This window comes from Fukomys damarensis, unplaced genomic scaffold (assembly GCF_012274545.1).
Source record: "Fukomys damarensis isolate Sample0158 unplaced genomic scaffold, DMR_v1.0_HiC HiC_scaffold_27, whole genome shotgun sequence".
Taxonomy (NCBI): domain Eukaryota; kingdom Metazoa; phylum Chordata; class Mammalia; order Rodentia; family Bathyergidae; genus Fukomys; species Fukomys damarensis.
In genome coordinates, this window is record NW_022900939.1 from 31,806,514 (window position 1) to 31,829,691 (window position 23,178).

Here is a 23,178-nt window from a genome sequence, read left to right on the forward strand (position 1 = left end):
CTCTGTTTCTAAACAAATAAACAAACACACAACTTCAATTTTTCCAAAACTAAAGCAAGACATGCAAAAATCAAAAAACACTATAAGGCTGGGGATTTAGCTTTGGTTCTGCCGCCTGCCTTGCAAGTGCAAGGATCTGAGTTTGATCCCTGGTACCAAAAAACAAAAACAAGAACAACAAAACAAACAAACAAAAAAATCCACTATAAACCCCAAGATGATAAATACAAAGAAAACCATACCTGGGCACATTACACTTAAAAACTAAAAATTCAACACACAAAGAAAATCTTAAAAGCAGCTGGGGGAGCAGGAGCAACACACTACTTTCAAAGGAGCAACAAGCAGACTGAGAATTACCTTCAACAGAAACCACAGAGGACTATGGATTAATCTTTAGTGCTGGAGAGGAAAAAATCACTGCCAATCCACAATTTGACCTTCTGCAAAAATATTCTTCAAATAAGAATGAAAACTTTCTAGACAAACACACAACATTGCTAGCAAACAGTGATAATGAATGAAATGCAAAGGGTAAATCTTCAGATAAAAAAAAGATTTCAGATGGAACTGCTGAAAAATATAGAAAGCAATGGCAAGGATGTGTTATTCTCAATTAATATTGGCTATGTAAAAGAACAATAATAAAAATGTCATGTGACATGCAGGGGCAAGATTTAACTACCTCATGATATCACAATAAGCATGGAGGAGTGGGTAAACAGGGTTCAAATGTACTCAGATCCTTAGTTTGCGCAAAATGTGGTAAAAGTGCTAGTTTACATCAAACATTAATAATTCAAGGACACATGTTGTAATCTCCAGCATTGCTACGAAAAACTTTATAAAATAATGAATAACAAAATTTCTAAGTGCAAATTCCAAATCTCCTGGAGCACAAAGATCCAAGAATGGTTTAATTACGGGGTGGACACATTTGTGAACACACCTTTGTTAAAATTACTATTGCATGGATGAGCAAGTATGTGATGAAATGATGATCCAAAGTTACAAAGATGAAAAACAAAATGAAATGAAATAGCAGATAAAAGAAACACAGCCTCACAAAGGCTGCTCTCTTTTCAAGCCAGGCCTCCCCAGGGCATGCCCACTGAAGAATACTCATTACTCCATCACCCGTGGAAAGATGGTCCATGTATCTATTTACAGAGTCCCACATCTGACACAGGGCTCAGCGCTCAGCCACTGCCCACTTCCTGGAACAAGGCTGATACCAAAGGACGGTAGAGCCCTCTCCAGTCTCAGAATGGAGACCTACAAAAGCTCAGGTCTGGTGCCTTACAAAGTACTCCATCTCCACCCAAGACATTTCATGTTCAAAAGGCAGGAGCAACCCCAAGATCTAGGAGCAAAACTCTTAGCCTAAACATGCTGTGGGTGCAGGGTGAAGAGTCTCTCTCCTCCACTCACACACCAGCAAATGAGAAATGCTCTTCACCGCCACACCTCACCTCTCTCCTTCAGGAAAACATTTGGCAATGGCCATCATCTTCTGGGGAGCCAGCCACTGGTCCCATGAAGGTGGCCTTGAGACACAACCTGTGCCCTTAGGGCTCACACTATGGGGTGTGCATGCCAATGCTACTCTCATAGAGAGGGAAGTTAAGACTCAGGCAGACACAGCACCTTAGCAGAACCCGATTCCAGCTGCCCCCATGACACATGTCCTAGATCACAGGCCAATCTGGAGGCCCGTGCACCTAACCCTGGAGGTTGCAGGAGAAGAGGAAATGGCACAGCCAGGGCTGTCTGGGAAGCTCCAGATACAAGCCTGTGCAATGGCTTGTTATACATTCATACCCATACTGGGTACCCTGCTGGGCAAGGGCTGGCCTTATTAGGATCTGTCCTGCTGGGGGTGACCCTCACTCACTGTAACCCACCAGGCATGTCAGCCACCCCAAGCCTGACAAGTGAATCAGCCCTAACACCAACACTAAACTCTCTTTATCCCAACATCTAGTCGCTGACTTCATTGAAACCTATGGTGGCCCAGCAGGCAGGGGAATAATTATTCTTTGCAGGGTCAGGGTGCCTCCCACAACTGAAGGCCAACAATGCGAAAACGAGCATAAATGAGCATGTGAATGAATAAGCCATGAATGAATGAGTTAGCAAACTATCAATGAGAGGTATGATGAGAGACCAGGATGAGGTAGATGAATACAAAAAGACTGACTAAACTGATGACTGAGGAACTGTGGGAAAAAAATGAATGAGTAAATAAAAATATGAGCGAATAAAGGAGTAAGTGAGGGCAAGAAGTACATGAATGAGAGTTCATGAGTGAATACACGCACGGCTGAGAAGTGGCTGAATGAATAACAAATGAGCAAACTGAATGAATGAGTGACAGAATGAATGAATGAGTGCACGAGTAAAGAGCGCTGAGAGAGTGAACGGATGAGTGGGCAAATGAGCGGGTGACGGAGTGAGGCGAGCTCTGTCAGTGGCTGAGTCCCAGCTGCCTCGGGCCTTCTGGGCACTGCCCAGGACCTGCCAGGAACCGGGACATTTGGGAAGCTCCACGGCCCCCACCCCATCATGCGTCACAGGTTATATACACGACACCTCACGAGCCATCTCAAGTCACATGTCAAGCATCTTCACATACCGTGTCACCTCACAGCACATCACGTCGCACAGGACACAGCACAGGACACAGCCCTGTGCCACACATCTTATCATGCATCACACACATCACACCCAGCACACACACATCACAACATTGCATGTCATATGGAACACGTCACGAACCACACACTATATTTCATACACTAGGTCATGTCACAACCCACGTATCATGTCACACAGAACACTGCATCACACGTCATGCTGCAGCAGCCCCATGTTGCACATCATACACCACGTCATATCGTCCTCCTTGACCATGATGAGAGCTCACTTCTTAGGAGATGGGGTGGCATCAGTGCTCACTGCACCCTCCCCTGAGGGGCCAGGTGAGGGGAGAAGGGCAGCCTGCCCAAAGTCACCTGGCCTAGCCTAGCTGCATGTGTGGCCAGACACAGCCCCCCACCCATTTGGATTTGTCCCCTCCGCATGCGCAGCCTCAGGAGCAGCCCCACTACGGTGAGTTGTCCTCAGCACTACCACCCTGCACCCTCCAGAGGCCCAGGAAGTGGAAGGAGCAAACCAAGGCCAGAAAGACCTGAGATGTTCCAAAGTGAGGCCTTGGGAAGGGGCTGGCTGGCAGGTCCCCGCCCCTCAGATCACTCAGCCTACCTGTCTCCACAGGACACCCAGAGCAGGAAGAAAAGGCACCCATCCTGTAGCCATCCTGTGTGCACACCTGGCAGGTGAGTGGGTTGGGCAGTGGGCACAGCACCAGCATGTCCCGACCCTGAGGCAAATCCATCCTCCACCAAGACGTAACACAGCTAAGGCACCAAATCCCTGCCTGTGGCTGCTTACCGCCCACCTCCAGCAGGCTCCTGAGGACCTGCCCCACCTGGGATGGAGCTGGCCCGTGGCCAGTTGCCCCAACTCTAGGTCTAAGTCCTCCCTCTCGGAAATTACTTGGAGTAAGAAGAGCTTCCCAGGCCAGGGACGTAGCTCAGTGGAGCTGAGCCTGCCTGGCAAGCACAAGGTCCCAAGTTCACCGGTACCAAAAGATAAGAAAAAAAAAGAGAAAAGCTTCCTAAGGGTCTTGAAGGCCACGGTTTCACAGATGGGCCACAGCATCCTTGGTCTGATCACTGGGAAAATCTCAAGGATGAGGCTGCTGTGACACAGTCCCGGCCCTACCCTGGTGACTGTACAGATGCTCTCAGGGGAAGAATGGCTCACCACATGTGTGGACACACTAGAGAACAGCCGGTTGATGGCAAGACACAAAAAGGTGAGGGCTTGCTGTGGCCCAGGCAACAAGAGCATGGCTCATTCTCTCTCCAAGAATATTCTTTCTCTGTTACTTTCAAAACATTTCTCCAAATATAAAACAAGAAGGTGTCAGGTAATGTTAACATAAAAATGCTACTTTCGGCTGAAAGAGCCCATTCCAGCAGGGTACTGTGACAGAGACACATGACATCTCCAAGGCCTGTGCTCACTAGGAAAGTCACCTCTGGGCTCCTCTGTGGGGAACCCATCCAAAGCCATGCTACTGGTGCGTCTTCTCTGGGAATCATTACTGTGGTGTTATTTATAACAGCAGGAGAAATTGGATACCAAAGCGCCCAGCAGACGTGACAGGGTGTTCCGAAGGCCCTGGTCCAGGAGGAAGGCAACGGGCAGAAGGGCACAGAGCTGTCCATGCGAACTTCATATGCCCGAGAGCAAAGCCAGGGTCACGCGCTGTGACTGTGCTCCCAGAACACCCGGGCTCTTTTCTGTACCTCCCCAGTTCTCTGCAACCCACAGGACTTTATCAAACTGAAAGCACGGAGCCAAGAGCGTCATTGCCCCCACCGTGCGGCCCAGGCTTGGAAGCAGACAGCAACCCGGGCTGTGCAGCAGAGTGTTTACAGCGTGGCTATTTCCATTTCCAGGGCAAGGTTACTATGGAGTTTAATCTCTCAAGTGCTCCCCTTGGCATCTGTTCTATAAATGGCTTTGGGGTTTGCACCGTACTCACTAGAGACAGAATTACCACTTCTAAGAAATCCTCATGCTTCTCCCTCCACTTCTGCCACCTGTCGGGCTCCTTCTTGAGCAAGGATGATCCTTGCTAGATCACCCTGAGCAGGCCCTGAGCACCCGCTGCACACTGAGAGGAAGAGTCGTGCATGGCAGAAAAGCCCCACTCTGAGGAGGGGAGTACAGCAGACAAGGGACAGGTCAGACCCACCCCTCTGCTACTTGGGCCTGAAGGTGTTAGAGCAAAACACAGGCCTACAGGAGACCCTGGTGACTCATGGTGGGCAGGATGTGTGATTTGCCACATGACTCCCCTGGCTGTTTTGAGATTTCCTAGGTAAGAAGTTAGTGCCCCCAGTCAGCTTTCTGCAGGGCTGCTCTCCTCTTGGATTTGGCAGCTGGAGTATTACCCTCTGGAGGCAGCCTTTCTCTGGTCTAGGGAGGGCTTGGCAAGGGGCAGGCACCACGGGCAGCTCCACAGCCTCCCTGTCAGCCTCAAGTCCTCCTCACTCAGCAGGCGAAGAGCTGGAGTTTTCCAGGGGTGGCTGAGGCAGAGCACAATTCCTTGCCACTCCCCTGGACACCAGCCTCTTGCCACCCAGGCTCCAACACATCCAGTTGCCGCCACAGCTCTCGCCCAAATAAATGGCAGACGAGGAGGCAAGGCAGGCCCTGGGCCTGCACTGTGGACACCTCCCTGGAGGGCACAGCACCGCCTTCCACCCAGCCAAGGGCACAGGCATAGGCAAGGTCGGTGCACCGAGGGCAGAGGCACATGGCAAGGTGGATGTATAGGCACATCCAGCCAGCACTGGCTCCCAGGATCCACCCTACCCACTCCACCAGCCATGCGGCCACCAGGGGCCAGAGAGGGCAGCCAGGTGGACCTGCAGTCTCCTGGGAGCCCCACGAAAGGAGAGGGGCCCAGGCAAGCAGCACTTTGCCTTGGTACCTTGGCCAGGGTAGACAGAGGTTGGGGAGGGTGTCCAGCACCCTCGGTCTTCAGCTATGCAGTCACTGCAGGAAACACAAAAGCACGTATCGCATCCATTTCCCTTCTTGGCCCATCAACCAAACCTCCATAGCAGTAGGAGCTCAGAGAGGCTACCATGAAACCGAGATATGGGACCTCTCAGGGGGCGGACACTGTCCCCCACACAGATCAAGCCAACGGGCCCTGGAAGAAGACAGGAAAGCCTTGGGGCAATGCTGATACCCTGGTGGGCGCCACCCTCTGCAGCACCCATCTCCCCATTCATAAAGTGGGTCATGGACAGAATCCCACAAAATCATGGCCTGAGGCTCATGGTTTCTGGGGCCCAGTCGTGCTGTGGCTCAGCCCCTCCCTGGCTTCCTTATCATCCACATCCATCCATTTTTAGGTTGCCCAGGCCCTCAACACATCTGGGGCCCAAGACTTGCTGCCCAAAAAGCATCCAGGTCACACTCAGAGGCCCCATGCCTCACAGACGGCATGGGAAGGCCCAGAGGACCAGGGGCCCCCAGCACGAGGCTTCTCCAGTGCCACCCTAGCTCTGTGCCACTTGGTAAACGTCAACACAAAAGATAAAATAAAATCCCTCAGTGCCAAAAATACTTCCCCACGGGATGAGGCTCCCCGCAGGCGCCAGCTTCCACAGCAGCAACTGTTGCTATGGAGACCAGGCTCCAGACAGGGCACAGGGAGGACAGAGGGACACAGACAGGCAAGAGGGACAAAGGGACAGAGAGCACACTGGCCAGGGAGGGGGTGGACATAGAAAAGGGGCAAGTGAGGTGAGGGCAACTGGGAGGGATAAAGGGGGATCGCAGGGGGGCGTGGAGGAGGTTGATGGAGTACAGGGAATCTGGGGGGTGACCCTCAGGGGCTTTCCCAGGTGACAAAGGCCTGAGGAAAGCCTAGTCCATCATGGACCACTGGCTTCCACACAACGGGTCCCACCTACACACAAGGCCATCCTTCCCTGCCCAGGGCTGACCTGGGTTGCTGGTAATACCAGGGGATGAAGTGGCTCAACACACTTCGTACCCCCAACCCTGGGAAGGGAAGTCCCCACAGAGCACTCTGGGCCACACATGCTGTACCTCCCCAGGCAACTGATAAAGCTGCAGGGCGTCGCTCAGCAGTAAAATCTGTGGCTGGGTGGCCAGAGGGATACAGGGTCCCCACAGGTGTCAGTATCTTTCTGACCTCCACCTGGCAGGCCCAATTTCTCCGTCCTCTGATCCCCTCGCATGCACACCTCGTCCAAATTCACTTCCACCTCAAGCCCCAGCAGACCCTGCAAACAGACGCTCCAGGCCCACTGGCCACACAGCCCGGAAGCCTGCCTGGCCGAGTTCCCCATGCTCATCCCTCACCCTTTTCCCCTCTTAGTGCCCGCAGCTGTCCCTTGGAGCTGCCCTGAGCCCCAGGGTGCTAAGGACTGGGACAGAATCCTCACCAGCCTCTGTCACAGAGCACCACACACCACCCACCCTCATCCTCTCTGCGACACGGGACCCTGAGGGTTCAGCGGGGAGCTCACAGCTTACCTCTAAGGTGCCCCTCTCAGATTTCCCAGACAGTGTGCTAGGGGAAGTTGGGGCTTAGAATGGAGACCTGGGAGCTGGGTGTGGTGCACACGCCTGTAATCCCAACACTCTGGGAAGCTAAAGCAAGAGGATTCCAAGTTCAAATCCAGCCAGAGCAATTTAGTAAGACCTTGTTTTAAAAAGGGGTGAGGGTGCGGCTCAGTACAAAGACCCTGGATTCAATCCCCAGTAGCACAGGGGGTGGGACCGGGGGTAGAACTCCAAGTTCTCCAAGTACCCCCAGCCACACCTCAGCCTTGCACGGCCACTAGGTCTCCAGTCTGAGAGCTGCTCAGGTTCCTTGCCTCTCCGATGCCACTCCACCTCAGGTCCCAGTGTGAGCTGATATACTCTGTGTCTGATGCAGCCCACGGGGCTTCTCTTCTGCCCCCTCTATTTACCTCCCCCATCAGAAAGGTGAGCAGAGCACCCAGCTTCTGTGGAGGGAGAAATGGGGTCTCTCTCTGCCTCTGCCTCTCCCACTCCCAGCACCTTGTATATTACTATCACAGCTACATCCCTAAACTATTTTCATACACTATCCCCCAAGAGCTTTCAAGGGCTCCCTAGTACCCACTGGCAAAGAAGGCAGTTCGGATATTCTGCATGAGGCCTCACACTCTCAGCTGCTCCTCTCTGCACTCACCAGGACAGCCGCCTCTTCAGCCTGCCATCCCAAGGCTCTGTCCTGGGGCCCACGTGGCTCCAGGCCCTGCACAGGGAGCCCTCCAAGCATTTCTCCTCTGCTAGGTATCCACTGGGCTTCACAGCTGGACAGCAGGGGCAACATCCAGCCACACGATCTGGCCGAGGGAGCATTCACTACAAACTGGGCTCATGACGATGCTCAATCATTCACTCAGTTCCGGAGGCTACAACCTGAGAGGCCAAGAGTGGGCAGGGCAGGTTCCCCAGGGCACTGGAAGAAGTCCTTCTCAGACCTCTCCAGTTCCAGAGGCACCAAGTCCACATATCCCTGCTCCTTACGCCATCTTCCACAGCCCTGTCCCCTTCTCTGACACCAACCCTGCTGCCTTGCACTTATGAGGACCCTGAGAATGATGTCTGGTCTGCTGCGTGTGCAGGACAAGCCCCCGGTCTCAAGTTCCTTAACTCGATCTCACCTGCAGAGGCTGTGTACAGTGTCATGTGGACAGTTCAGGGGACGAGGACATGGGCACTTTCCTTATTCTATCCCTAGGGCCCACGCCCCTCAGTGCACTCTTTTCACCTTCTCCATAGCCACATACAGCCAAGGGGCTTTAACTTGCATTTTCTTTCTTTCAATAAAAGAAGGAAACATCATCCCCTTCCCACAGTTTCCCCACACTATCCGCCACCATCGGTTCTCCAAGGAAGAAGGGCAATGCTCCCTACAGGAATCCCCACCCATTCCAGCCCCAGCCCTTCAACGTGAGTGTCTGGCGGCCACCACCTGCATGTGTCCTGGCGTTATGGTCTGAGTCTGGACGCCCCCCCAAATCCTCATGCAGTTGTAAAGCAGGGCTGAATTTAGAGTGTGAGATGCTGGGATTAAGGACCTGTGGTTACTAAACCTTGTGAGTGATTGGTTTGGCACCGCCCTAATCCCAGTAGTGTGGGTGGGATAAAAGGGTCAGAAAGACTGTTAAGATCTCTTGTTGCTTTTGCTGCCTTCCTCTGCCACCCTGCCTTGGAGCTCACCAATTGTGGACTGAAACCTCTACAAACTGAGCTAGCAGAATCCCCTTCCCCTCTAACTTTGGGTGTTGCATATTTTGTCTCAGCAATAAGAGAAAAGTAACTAACACACCTGAAATCTCCAAACTTACAGAAGCTCCATGCCAACCTCACAGGCAGCAAGGAGGACTAGCCTGCCGCAGTGACCATTAATAATCACTCTTCAGCTCCCCTGATTCAGTCTCTACCACATGAGAGAAACCAGAGCAGAAACATTTTGGCCCACAGGTCAGGCAGCCCCTCCGCCAGGCCTCCTCAAAAGGGCTTGCTGTTCCCATGGAAGCGCCTGCAGGGCGGGCTGATCCCTAGCAAGTGAAGCACAAAGCCCACACAGGCACACTCACGTGTGCACAGAGCCTGGTAGAGGCCTGAGGAAACACACACACACACACACACACACACACACACACACACTCACACAGCTGCAATGGGAAGCTCAGAATGATGGAACAAAGCATCTGGGCTGAGGGTGCCACAGGGCGCTGAGTGCTCTGTGGACTGCCAAGGCTTGTGCCATATCAAGGACAGACCTCACCTCCAAAGCCCACCTTGTGCCAGGGCAAGTGAGAAGGGTAAGACCCCAGCGTGGCCTTGGCCCGGCATGGTTCCCAGGTAGGAAGTTGGCAGTGGACTCCTGCTTGGCCCTACCACGCCCGAGGGTTCTGCCCTGGCACTTGGAAAGCAGACACAAAGGGCTGCCTGAAAACCTATTAACCTCTCAGGAAAGCAACAGCAGGGCCAGGGACGTTCCAATGTCACCATCTCGTTCCCTGCTGTGAACAGAGCACTCCTTTGTCTCTCTATCATTGCCATCATCAAATATTTACAGAGCCTGACAGGCCATTTCAGACAGGACAGTCTCCAGCCAAGCAGGCTCTTCCCAGAGCAGGGGGAGGTGCAGGTGAGCAGGGTCTCAAACACTCCTTACAAAGGGGAGAAGTGAGGCTCCTGCAGGGCAGCCTGTCCCCAGCCTCAGAGCCTACCCTACCAGGATATGGTGTCTAGGACTAGCAGCCACATAGAGACCCTGGCTCTGCACCCATGAGCCATGCCACATAAAGGAAGTGACAAGAGCTGAGGACCGGCACAAGATCCCTATGTAGGGCGAGCAGGGGACTGGCACAGACTCCAACTCCACCCTAGCCTGAGCCATTCATGGAGAGAAGGACAGTAAGACCAGCACAGTAAGCCAGGCACATGTGGCATCTGTGTGGACAGAGGGTCCCTGCAACTACACATTCGCTGGCAAGGAGGCTGTGCACAAAGTCACTGTCCCTGAGTGTCCAGAAAAACAAAAGCCATACCCCACCTAGGATGAGCCGTCATGTCCCCTAGAGGAGGGGAGCCACGGCTAACACTTCCTCCTGATGTCCCAGCTGAGGTGACCTGCAGACTGGCAGAGACCCCCACAGTGCTCATTATACCCACAGGAACTGTGTAGCCCTGCACACAGCAGAAACTGCGCCCGGCCAGGAGAAGGCCGCTCAGCTGCTGACATCTTCCTCCAGTCTGGTCATCTCCAGGGTGGTTCAGCAGCAGCCAGCGACCCTCACTGAGGGACAACCAGAAAGCTCTGTAGTTATATTAGGCCCATCACTAACACGGCACAGGACCACAGATTGCAGGGGGCAGCTCTGAAATCCTCAGGCATCAGCTACCATCTAGGAAGCCTGGGTGCCCAGCTGAGAAGCTGCACCCCATGGAGCGAGAGGGGACTTGCCCCGTGTGGCAGGCCCATACAGGACAGCCAGCCCTGGCCCTGCCTGAAGGTGTGCAGGAGTCCAGGTGAGGGCTAAGCCAGGCCCTTGCCCACCTGGGGCCCTCCAGCGAGAGGATGGCAGACAGGGCTGGCCCAGGCCCAACACACATCATAATGGGCAGGCCTGAGGCTGCTGGGTAGGCTATGTGTGGACAGAGGGCCTACGGTGGTCTGGGGATTCACCATTACCACACACGTTAAGGGAGACACGCAGAATATAAAAACAAACAGGACAAGTCTAGACCAGAAAGGAAAGCCGTGTCAGAGGAAGGAGAGTCAGAATCATTGCTCCCGCATCAGGTTTGGGGGCGAATCGTGTTGCCTTCCCTAAAACAGCCTTTAGTGGCAGCTGTTCCTTTTTGTCCACATGGAACCCAATGCCAACACTCACCCCTTTGATGAAGCAGGTCCAGGGCCAGCAGGTGGGGGAACCCAGACCTCCTTTTTACCCCTGTGGGTGCACAGGACACCCTGTAAGGACTGAGGAGGCCAGGGCCCCACTCAGAGCCAGAGGACAGGTGCAGTGCAACTCCCAGCCAGTGTATTTCAACCAGCAATCTGGAGGACCCCAAGCAGACCCTCAGTCTTAGCAGCACCAGTGACTCAACTTAAAACAGGGGTGCAGTTTGGGGTTCAGGGAGGAAGAGGCAGGTGGCCCTAAGCCCAGGACAGCCAGAGCATGAATCTAGCTTCCTCAGCTTGCTCTGTCCCTGCTCTGGCATAGACCAAGGGTACAGACACTCTGCTTCCTCCTCAGCAAGGGGAAGATGGCAGGGACGCTCCCCGGAGCTGCTCTGCTCCAGAGCACAGAGCAGACCCAGTGATGGCAGCACAGCACAGCACCTGGAAGCACCAGATAGACCCAGGTCCCAGGGCACAGACCACCAATCCAAGCCCTCAGAAAGTCAGACCCAAAGGTTAAAAAGCAACACCAATAAACCAGCGGAGGGCCCATCAGATACACAGACATGACAACCAGATACAACACCAACCTGGATTGGACCTTAGACCCAAACAGGGAAACCACACAGACATCCAGGCTGCATATGTGTCCTCACCAGACACAGCTCACAGGACCCACTCAGGCAGACAGGGTGTGGCCCTGCATTGTGGCTCTGGGGACACGTCCTTGTTCCTGCCAGGAGACACTTGCTACAGCACTCAAGGGGAAATCAGAAGTGGGTCAGAACACACACGTACACAGAGACGCTGCTGCAGGGGAGACAGAGCAAGGTACTCGTAACACAGGGTAATGCCAACTTTTCTGTTGGTTGAAGTTTACAAAATAAAACGTTTCAGGGAAATGGCAACAGGACCACTGCCAGACAGCAAGTGGGGAGTGGAAAATCAGGACATACAGGAGGGAGAGGCCAAGCAGCAGGGCCCACAGGTGCCCAGCCCCATGGAACAGATGGAAATCATTTATGCCAATCAAGCCTTTCCCAGATACACCTGCAACTGGGAAGGCCCTAGGATCCCATGCTAATCAAACAAGATCTCTGGTTAATAGTTTCCCTATGGACTAAAACATGGATGGAGCCATTTGAGAAATGGGCCTTGTGGCTGTAGGCTCCCATCCAACCAATTGTTTCCTGATCTCCCCTTTCAAATGTGGTTATGATGACTGGAGCTGCAGCAGTCCTCTGGCCATTATGAGGCAAGAAGCAAGACTAGAAACAAACTGCCAACATAGGTGAAGAGAGTTTAAGAAAAAGAGAGTCCCACGTCCCTACTGATCCTGCTGAGCTGCCTCTAGGGCCCTTAGCCATCTCCAGATTTCAGATTCTGGGTATACCCAAAGGCTGGCACTGCTCACCACAGTCGGCTCAAGGCTAAGAATCCTTCCAGCCTATCTGCCACGCACAAATACACTCAGGCCTGGAAGAGAGAGGACACTGGAGGGAGGGGGTCCTTCCAGGGCAGCTTCTGACCTGAGACAGGTGGTTCCAGGGGCAAGACCACTTTCCATGCCCAGCTCCCAACACTGCCAAGAGCAGCAGCACTGCTGGCACAGGACACTGCATTTTTTGCAGTGTCACCCAGAAGGACAACGGGAATGTCTTAACTACAGCAATCCTCCACCGACATGCCCTCCTCAGAGTCCGTCCTGCTCCCCAAGACACTTGTACAAGGAACAACAACCGCAGAGGACACCCCATACTCTCCACCCCATCCCGGAGCCCCGCAACGCAGAGGGCATTTTAAAGACTGAAAATTCCACATCGGGGATGCAGCCTGGCCCTGCACCTCCCGAACCTGTCTGGAGACAGGTCTCTTTCCGTGGCCACTCTGACAACACAGCTGGGGCCCAGCAGCATGAAGGGGAGGCCGTGGACCATGCCAGCAGGCACAGCTTTGCCACGCATCCCTGGATGTGAGCTGCCCCTCAGAGCCTCCTTTCCCCTCTCTACAAATACAGTCCAAGATCCAGGGGCTCACACAGGGGTATCAGCCCTCAAGAAAGTCCTCATCAAAGCAGAGCTTCCGACCTTCCCTTCTGGCCCTTGGCTGACACCTTGGTGTCCTGTGGGTCTAGGGCCTGGGCCACCACCTGCTGCGGGGCCAGCAAGCCCAGGGTCTCAGGGACCACCCGCCCGAGCCACCTGACATTTCCTTGAAGGCAGGAACTCAGCAGGCACTCAGGGAGCCCCTGACCAAGGCCACCCTGCCTGCCCAGCCCTGTCCCTGCCTCCCCAATAGGCCTCTTTGAAAAGGCAAGAGAAAGAAAACAAGAGCAAGGGTAAACCCAGAACCCTAGCCTTCCCTCCCAAGGGCTTTGAAAGACACTCTAGAAATAAAAAGATTGATTTCTTAAAAGCTCTGACACTCTATGATCACAGCTGTATTTCTGAAAGGTGTGTGTATGAACGTGAACTGGAAGGTCATATGCAAAAATGAAAGCAGTTGTATTCACGTGAATCAATTATTGCCCCCCCACTAGAAACTTCATACATGTAGCTGGGTATTTTTTTTTCTTTTTTTAATTAATCCACTACTCTGTAGAGAAGATGTTGGTCTATGGAAGGCTGGAGCAGGCAGTACAAAGTTCCCTAGGCTCTGCACACAGTCGCCCCTATGGTTCCTGGCATGCACTGAGGTGGGACATTCATCACAATCAGTGAGCCAGAACAGACATGTAAAGTCCACAGTTTACGTTAGGGCTCGCTCTGGGTATTGCACTTTCTTTGGGTTCAGACAAATGAAAATGATGCGTAGCCCCCCTATATTATACAGAATAGCTTCATCCCCTGTGCTCCAACTATTCACCCCCTCACCCTAGCCCCTGGGATCCAAATCTTTCTATTGCTTTCACTACAGAATGTCATCTAGTTGTAGCCATACAATCTGCGTGCTCTTTGCACTGGCTCCTTTCACAGAGTCAAATGCATTTAAAATTTCTCTGTGTCTCTTCATTGTCGAAAGCCCCATTCTTTTTAGTGTTAACTAACCTTCCATTGTCCGGATATTCCATAGTTTATGTGGTCGTTCATCTTCTGAAGACCATCTTGGTTGCTTCCAAGTTTTGACAATTATGAATAAAGCTGCTATAAACATCCATGTGTAGGCTTTTGTGTGGACATATTTTCAATGTTTCATGTCTGCATAAATACCAACGAGTGAGACTGCTGGATTGTACAGTAAGAATGTGGTTGGGGGTTTTGTTTGTTTTGTAAGAAATTCACTACAGGCTTCTGAATGGCCCTGCTATTTTGCATGCCCACCAAGAACAGATGGGAGATCTTCTTCGTCCACATACTCACCAGCATTTGTTATTGTCCGTCTTCTGGATTTTGACCATTCTAACAGAGGCCTAGTGGTATCTCAGTGTTTTTTTAATTTGCTTTTCCCTGGTGACATACGATGTTAAGAAGCTTTTCATATTCTACTGGCCATCTGGATACTGTCTTTGGGGAGGTGTCTTCCTGTTCACATCTTAGGCCTACTTTTTAAAATCTGGTTGTAGGGCCAGGGATTAGCCCAGAGGTTCCGCCGCCTGCCTCGCGAGCACAGGGTCCCAAGTTCGATCCCCGGTACCAAAAAACAAAACAAAACAAAAAAAACTCAAGTCTAATATTACATGAGGTGTGATAGAACAATACAGTAAATGCTTAAATAAAATCTGGTTGTTGTTTTGTTTTGGTTTGGTTTTGGTTTTTTGAGACAGGGTCTCACTATGTAGTTGAGACTGACCTGGAATTCACTGTGTAGCCCAGGCTGGTCTCGAACACAGCGATCCTCCTGCTTCAGCCTCCTTAGTGCTGGGATTACAGGCCTGCACCACCATGCCCACCCTCTGTGTCTTTTGGATAAGAATTATCTGATATGTCTTGTACAAAGATTTTCTCCCAATCTATGGCTGGACTTCTCCTTTTTTCTTTTTTTCTTTCTTTTTTTTTGAGGACAGGGCCTCACTATGTAGTTGAGACTGGCCTGGAACTCACTATGTAGCCCAGGCTGGTCTTGAACTCACAGTGATTCTCCTGCCTCAGCCTCCTGAGTGCTGGGATTACAGGTGTGCACCACCATGCCCGGCTAGACCTCTCCTTTTGACAGTATCTCTCATAGATAAGTTTTAATAGAGTCCAGTTTAACAATTTTTTCCCCATGGATTGTACCCTGGTATTATAGCTAAAAAGTCATCACCGAGCCCAAGATCAGCCAGGTTTTCTCTTATATTAGCTTATAAGAGTTTTATAATTTTAATCCATTTGAGTGAGTCTTTGTGAAGTATATAAGGTCTAGGATTTGTTTTTCCTTTTATTTATTTATTTATTTGTTTGGGTTTTTTTTTAAGTACTAGGGATCAAACCCAGGGCATCGAACATATTTGCAAGTGCTCTACCCCTAAGCTACACTCTCAGCCTTAGACCTGTTTTTTTGCATGTTTGTTCCAGCTCCATTTGTTGAAAAGGCTACCTTTGCTCCAATGAAATATTTCAGTTCTTTCATGAAAAAAATCAGTTGACTTTCCTGGTCTGGGTCTGTTTTTGGACCCTACTCTCTTCTATTCATTTGTCTATCTTCCATCAGTATCACCCTCTTATTCACTTTTATCCCTTCCCTCCACCCACCCACCCCCGAAATCTAATATTTAATGCAAGCTAACTTAACCTAGAGGTAGTAATGAAATATTCCAGGAAATCCTCAGAATTCAGCCCTCTCAGAACAGAACCAGACTGAAAACTCCTGGAAGCTGGAAAACTCGCAACAATCTTCAGGTTGTCAAACTCCACCATCCTGTCCTCTCAGACCTCCTCCCAGACAGGATTCCCCCAAAGCACAGCCCTAGATTGTCAATGGTCACAGGCAGATCCTAACTTGCTTTTCAAAAATTTCAGCTGCCACATTCAAACCTTTTTCTTATCTGCAACTCAAATGATAAGAAAACAGCATCCCAGGTGCTCAAAGAAGGCTCTGCTGCCTGGGAGCCATCACACCAGCCAGGACACAAGTCTCTCAGCCTCCTCCCTGCCCCCCAGGTTCAACTGGCTCCCTACTTCCCACCTTCTGTGCTGACAGCCGCTGTTTTTGTGTGAAGTGAGAAGCCTTGTAGGCCCACCATGTCCTCATGCCATCATCCCCACTGCACAAATAGGTAAACCAAGGCTCACAAAAGCAGACTTTCCAGTACCACCCACAGATAGTGCAGCACGCCTCCTCCCTCTGTGTGTTTGTGTGGGCAGAAACCGGATGGCCAGGATCTACGGTGGGAGTTCCTGCCTGACTGTAAGTCTCCCAACTTCCTTTCCCACCACTGCGGGAAGACTACCATTTCACCACAGCCACTGCACGAGTCTGGGCCACAGAGGAGACCCAGACACACAGCCTAGACCTCTGCTGCAGTGGGTTAAATTCTCCTCCATCGAAGCAATAACCTGGAGCCCCGAGCCATCACCTTGGGCATCATCCAACAGTGGCCAGAAGCCAGATTCCAGCCACAAGCCCCAAGAAGAACCATGAACTGAGCAACTGTGAGCTTTCTGGATGGTGGGTGGCAGGCTTGGGACAAGCCGAAGAGAGAGCCCTTATAGAACTGCTGTGGCCACAAGGCACAGAGGGCAGGAAAAGATGACTTGGGAAGGAAGGTTCCTGGAATCTGCTTCCCACCTGTATGAATCATATTTTGAAACACTTCTGCATTTTGTAATTCCCTCAAGGGTCCCTCCCTCTTGGGTGACATGAGGCTCAGCTCCCCTAAGGCTCAGTCTCAGCCCCTGTGCTACTGGGCTGTCTACATGGGCTCCCAGAGGTCTGCCTCGGAGACCCTGCTGCTCACAAGGACCACCCACAGCAGTCTGCAGAATGTTCTAGTTAAATCTAAATATGCTCTGAACCAAGGCTGGCCCCTCTCCCAAATCTGCACTGCCTGTACCCGCCTTGGCCTCAGCATCCTGCCAGCCCTGAACCTCGCCATCACCCCAACTCTGACTTCTCTCCCTTCACATCCAAAATTCATCAAATCCTGTGCTCTCTGCCTTCAGATGTATCCAGATTCCCGCCCCCTTCTCTCCAGCCCCCAGGTGGGGCCCTTTTGTGTCTGACCTGGATGCTAACAGTGGCCTTGAGTCCCTGTCTGATCCTTGTCCCCCAATTGCCCCTAGGGCAGACAGGGGAACCCCATCAAAGCTTCAGTCTGTACTCACCCCACCTCTGCTCAGAACCCCCAACATGGCTCCAGACTCAGAGAAGCTGAGTCCCAGCCACACGTACAAGCCTCCCTCCATGTGGCTGCTCTGAAGTCCCCCACTGCCCGTGGAGTGCTTCTCCACACCAGGATGGCTCCAGACTCAGGACCTCACACAGCTCTCCTCTACCCCCTGTCCACATGGGCCTTCTTCTAAATACCCACTGGCAGGTTTCCATGCCTCTCATCCACTATTTCCTGGGGTCATGACCTACCCTGCTCACTGTGGCCTGAGGGCAGGCCTAGAACTAGAGGCAGGCTCAACAAACGCCCACTGGACATGGGCCTGGCCTTTAGAACCTTCCAGAACACTGGCTCTCTAATCTTGTCTTGATGTTATCTTCTGACTACTAGTTCATTCACAAAGTTTTACCCCACCTTGGAGTATGTCCCCACCTGCTCCCTGGAGATTACAAAGCAGGCTGGGGACAGAGCTTCAGGACCTGCCCCACCCTCTCAGTGACCAAGTGGTTGGGCTGGCCCGGGCCCTCTCCTGCTCCCAGGAGCTCAAAGCTGACACAGCTATTACCTGGCCCAGGCCCAAAAGCCTGGGTGTTTCGAGCAGAGGCCCAGGCCTGTCACACACTGCCTTGGCCTCCTCTCTGAAAGCTGAGTTGTAGTCCCCCGGGCCTGGCCTGTCTGACATGCTGTGACCATATCTTGGTTACTGGGGCCTGAGTTTCATCCCCTGGCTATTCTGCTGTGTCTGACCTCAGGCAAGTAATGGATGCAGAGCTCAACTGCCTGGACACACCCGGGGCTCAGTGGGGCTCATGGACACGGACACGTTGTTACCACGGAGTTCTGGAGCTGGTTCCGCCCAGGTCTCAGGGCCAGCACGTCAAACGGGCTGTGCATGCTGCTTTGCCCCTCATTGTGAGAGGTCTGAGGTCTCCTCAGGACTCAGAAGGGCAACATAGCCATGCTCTGAGTCACACAGTGATGTGGCCCTGCATCTGGCTTACCGAGCTACGTCGGAGCACCGGGGCCTCCAAGGACAGCCCCAAAGGCATATGCTCGACTACAGAGCACCTGCTTCCAACAGGGAATGAGCTGCAGTACCTAACCTCCCTATGCCCCCACCCCACCGAAAGCAGCAGCTCGAGCTGACCACTTGCACCTTGGGGGCAAGGGGAGACTCTGGAGTGTGGGGGCAGCCATCCCCACAGGCCATCCAGACTGCTTGCACCAACCCTTCTCACCAACGAAACCACAGGCACAGTAGGTCAGCATGGACCAAACTTCAGAGCACAGCTCCCCCAGCAAACTCAGCACTTTGGGAACTTTAAAAGAGAAAAGGCAGAGAGACCAGCAGCTAAGTCAGGCTGGGCCTTCTCAGGGTGTCCCATACCTTCGAGGGAGTGAACACCATGGGTTCCTCTGGTGAGGGATGGTGGCCCCTCCTTCAACACCCTCCGCACATCAACAAGGTGGAAGGAAGCAGACGGGGCAACAGCTGGGTCTGTGAGACCATCAAGTGCCCTGGGAGGTGCAGATGGCCTCCCTACCCCACCTGCAAGGTAAGGTGGGCACACAGACAATGGTGGGGCTGTGGGAAAGACTGCAGAACATTTAGTGGTCACCGTCTGTGGACAGTGAGGGCACAGCCACATTCCGGAGAGCCTCCAAGGGTGTCACCCATTCCTAAACAGGAAGACAGAGGGCACACTGCGATCTCCTGCTGGGGCACATGAGCTCTCTGAGCTGCCATCACCACCACCACCATCGCACAGCACAGCAGAAGAATCCTTGTCATGATCTGTCCACCAGGGACCTGCTTCCCTGCATTCCTGCCCAGCCAGGCTCAGGCAAGGCTGGGAGGAGAAGCACCCACTTCTCCAGCCTCTTTAGGACTCATACTGCTCTGTGGAGCCAACAGTCACAGACAGGTGACACACAGCCCACACAAGGCCTCCACAACCACCTCAGAGACACAGGTTCCAACACCGCAATGGCAGCACAGAGTAGCCTTCTGTAGGAGGCAGTGGCATGAGCGCCTGGGACTGGGGATTCTCTGACAGAGGACAATGACAGGGAGTGTATAAACACGGGAGTGAAAAACGCCCCCTTCCAGGTCCCCTGGAAAGACACAGCAGGAGCAGAAAAGGCTAAAAAGCTGTCCCTGACAGCATCCCCTGACAAACACTTGGGTTCTGGGGGTCATGTTCTCAGGGACTGGTGGACCTTAGAGGGAAGGGGAGCTCTGAGTCACAAGAAACAGCATCAGTCTAGCCACCTAGGTAGCCAGAAAAACAAGGAAAACATAGAAGCTCAACACGGAAAACAGAGAAGCTCAACACCAAAAACAGAGGACCAGGGAGGGAGTCGAGCAAGAGGTGGCACGGTGCCACACCACATACCTCTCATCACTTTACTGTGGCCACACCAAGCTGGGTACCCCCATGATCCCTGTGCTGTGGCTATGACATGCCAAGCATGTGTCTCAGCCTCGCACTGGGCTTTGCAGATGAGGTGGATGCCCAAACAGGACCCAGAACTGCCTCCCAGAGCATCCAGGTGTACCACGGCAGGTAGATGACCACTCCCAAAAGGGACAGGGGATGCTAAGCCGTCTCACATGCTGATGGAGGGGTCTGTGCAGCACCAAAGCTGGCCAAGGACAACCACAGGAACGTGGGAGAGGGGAGAGAAGGGGAGGGCAGGTGGCATTCTGGGGCATTTTTATGTCTGCTGTTGCTGTAACACGCTGGAATAAAAACTCATTCAAAAGACAAATGACAGAAGCGCAGTATTTTTAAATGGTCACCTCCTCCTCCCCCACCAAAAAAACAGTTCAAGTTTCAGCTTTGGATATCTGGAGATTCAGATTGTGAGGCATCCTGCTGCCCTTGGATATGAGATAAGCACATACTGTTTTCCCCACAACAGTCTTTCAACACGAAGTCACTGAGGGAAATCAGATGTCCCCTAAACCACACTCCCTAGGTCCACAATGGAAGTGTGTCTGCCCCTTGGCAGGGAACCCTGGAAAGAGCCAGCAGGCAATGCATCTCGCTGTTCTCCAGGGAGGTCTCAGGGCCCACAAGCCCCCTGCTCACCATAGGCAGGAAGAACAGCCACCAGCAAGCACCTGAATAAACAGAGGGAGGCCACACCATGCTGAGGCACCCTGGGTATCGGGAAGAGGGGAACAACGGAGAGGCCAGGCAGCGAGGATTCCATGACACTCCCCTGGCTAAAGGCAATACCCCAACAGACCTTCCCTCCTCCACAAGTAAATCCAGACTCTCAGGACCCCATCCTCAGTGCTAAAAAATAAGGCGGCGCCTCCTCGGGAACACGGTCAGCCAATCACGCGCCTGATAAAGGAATGTCCACCTATCACTCTTCCAGAGCAGGGCCGCTTCTCTGCAGCATGGTAGTAGGCGAGGCCTGACCCTGTGCCCCTTCTCCTGGAGGAATCCCACTCCCCCAACCTTGACCTGATCTAGGGAGCCTACTGCAGGCAGGATCCCTGCTCCCCACCCCACCCTACTCGGCCCTGCCCACATCCTGGACACCAAAAGGTTGCCTCTCCCATGACTCTGCACAAAGTTGGCAAGCTCTCTCCACATAAGGACAGTGTCTCCTCCCTTAATCCCCAAATGTCCCTGCCATCTCCTCGCTATGACCTTGGGGGTCTCTCCACGGCTAGTGATGAGGAGGCTCCCAACACAGGCCTGGCACACAGTAGGTTCTCAGCAAGGGGGGCTCCTCTAAGCTTATCCAGACCTCTGTCATGTAAAACTTTCCCAGACTGGCCCAGGCAGAGGGTGGTGACCCCAAAGGATGCAAATCAGCCTCTGGTGAGCATGGCAGTATCTCTCAGAGATATGGAGACAGTTTCCCCATGGTCTAGGGGGCCTCATTAAGTCCCAAGGAAGTAACAGCAGTACGGTCCCAAAGCTACCCCAGCCTTCCCACTCCTATCTACAGCCAAGGAGCAAAAGACCCCTGGACAGAAGCCAAGCCCCACCCCCTACTGCCCTGCCCACCACATGGGCAGACACAGACTGCTGGCCTTGCCTTAAAGGGAAGGAGAATTAACAAGCTCTGAAAGTCACATGCGCTTGCGGTTCCTCTGCCAGATCAGCAGGCTTAAGCTGCAGAGGTCTAACTCACATCAAGCCTGCTGCAGCCCCTCTGTTTGATCCTCCACCCACGGTGGCACTCTGCAACAGCGGTGCCCGGCTGCTCAGAGAGCCACGCTGGTCATCTGGCAAGAGCAGGAAGGTGGGCGGCCAAAGCCCATGCCGTGGCTTCACAGAGCCCTCCCCCACCTTCGGTAGCAAGCCACAGACCCTGCCGCACCCACCTGCGCTCTCTGTGCCATATAAGCTACCTCTGGGCAAAGCTCTGGAACCTTCAGGGCAAGAGGGAGGAGAGCTCCTCGGCCCCTCCTGAAAAACCCCAAAGGACGCCCCTGGCCTAGGTTATGCAGTCACATTTCTATGGCAGACCCAAGGGGCAGTGGGAAGGCAAGACTTCCAGGGTTCTTTGTCCTACTATAAGGGCTGACAACAGCCTGACACCCACACATTATCGTGGCCTGAACACACACACACAGTTCACCCTGCACAGGCTGGAGAACACAGCAACTGAATCCCATTTCTGGGCCAAAAACGCAGGCGTCCTGCAGTGTGGCCACGGCCCTGGCACCCAGCTTGCCCTGGCCTGTTGGTCCGCGTCAGCCCTGGAAGGATGGCTAACTTTACAGGCCAGCGGGTAGGCTTACACCTCCAGCCAGTGCTCCAAGGCCAGCCCCTGCCTGACAGCTGCCCCCTCCCAGCCAGGGAGGACCTGTAAACACCCCTGTGACAAGCACTGCCTCCCCTTCCATGGCTGGCCTAGGACGGCTAGGGTTGCCGTTTATATAATCTCCCAGGGCCCCAGCCGACACAGCCAACATAGGGCAAGGTTATGGAAAATGCATGCCCAGAGCCTCTGCATCCGGGGAGGAGGAGGAAAGGAAGGGGGAAATGCAGGGGCATTTGGATGACTTAGCTTTAAGATCTCTCACACATCCAGAGCTCTGAGAGAACCAAAAGGCTACGGACAGGGCTTCTAAGCCTTTCCCAGTGGTCCCAGTGGCCTCAGGTCAGACCTCTGAGCCTGAGGAAGCCCCCGGATAGCACTCATAGCTGCCACAATCCACACTCCGCAGGATAGGGAAGGTGCTAATTTAAAGGAAGCAGGGAGCTGCCAAATCCCCCTAGGAAACAGGCCCTGAAGCCCCACACTGCGTCTCAGCTCTACTGATCAGTAAAGTGGGTTATGAGGACGCTACAAGGAGCAGGGCCGACAGCGCCCTCCCACAGTGGGCACATTTACACAACACATCCAAGCCTTGACCGCAGGGGAACGAGCAAGCTAACAAATCCCACCTGTGCAGAGACACAGACCAGGCGTCCAGCGTGTCGGCCAAGGGGTCCTGCCTGCCACCCACACAGAGGGCAACACACAAACTCGGCCTCCCCGCCATCCCCAGGCCTGCCTAAGACCCCATGCTGGGCCAGGACGGGCCCACAGATGCTCCTGGGGAGCGGCACACCCTCACCTGCAGTTCGCACCAGGCCACTTCCACCCAGGTCTCGGTGTCCAGTCCCTTGTAGACAGTCTTGAAGGAGCCCCGGCCCAGCTCGATGTCGAACTTGAGGAAGCGGCCGTCCAGGGAAGTGGCCACGGCCTTGAGGTCATCCTCGTCGTCCTCTTCCTCTTCAGGCTCATCCTTACGCGCGCGCCCAGGCTCAGGCTTCGCCTCGGTAGCTCCGGCGTCCTCCTGCTTCGCGGCCACCGCCCCCTCCTCTTCCCGCGGGCCGCAGTC

At 53.3% G+C, this 23,178-nt stretch overlaps 1 protein-coding gene across 1 annotated transcript in view; it reads right to left on the minus strand.

The window, feature by feature from the left end:
* Positions 1-23,175, minus strand: part of Wnk2 (WNK lysine deficient protein kinase 2) — a gene marked incomplete at its 5' end in the record, with an annotated part of 115,650 nt that extends 92,475 nt beyond the window's left edge. Inside the window, one exon of the mRNA XM_010607639.1 lies at positions 22,912-23,175. Coding sequence (XP_010605941.1) covers positions 22,912-23,175 — 264 coding nt within the window. The remainder of the gene's footprint in view (positions 1-22,911) is intronic.
* Positions 23,176-23,178: the final 3 nt, after the last annotated feature.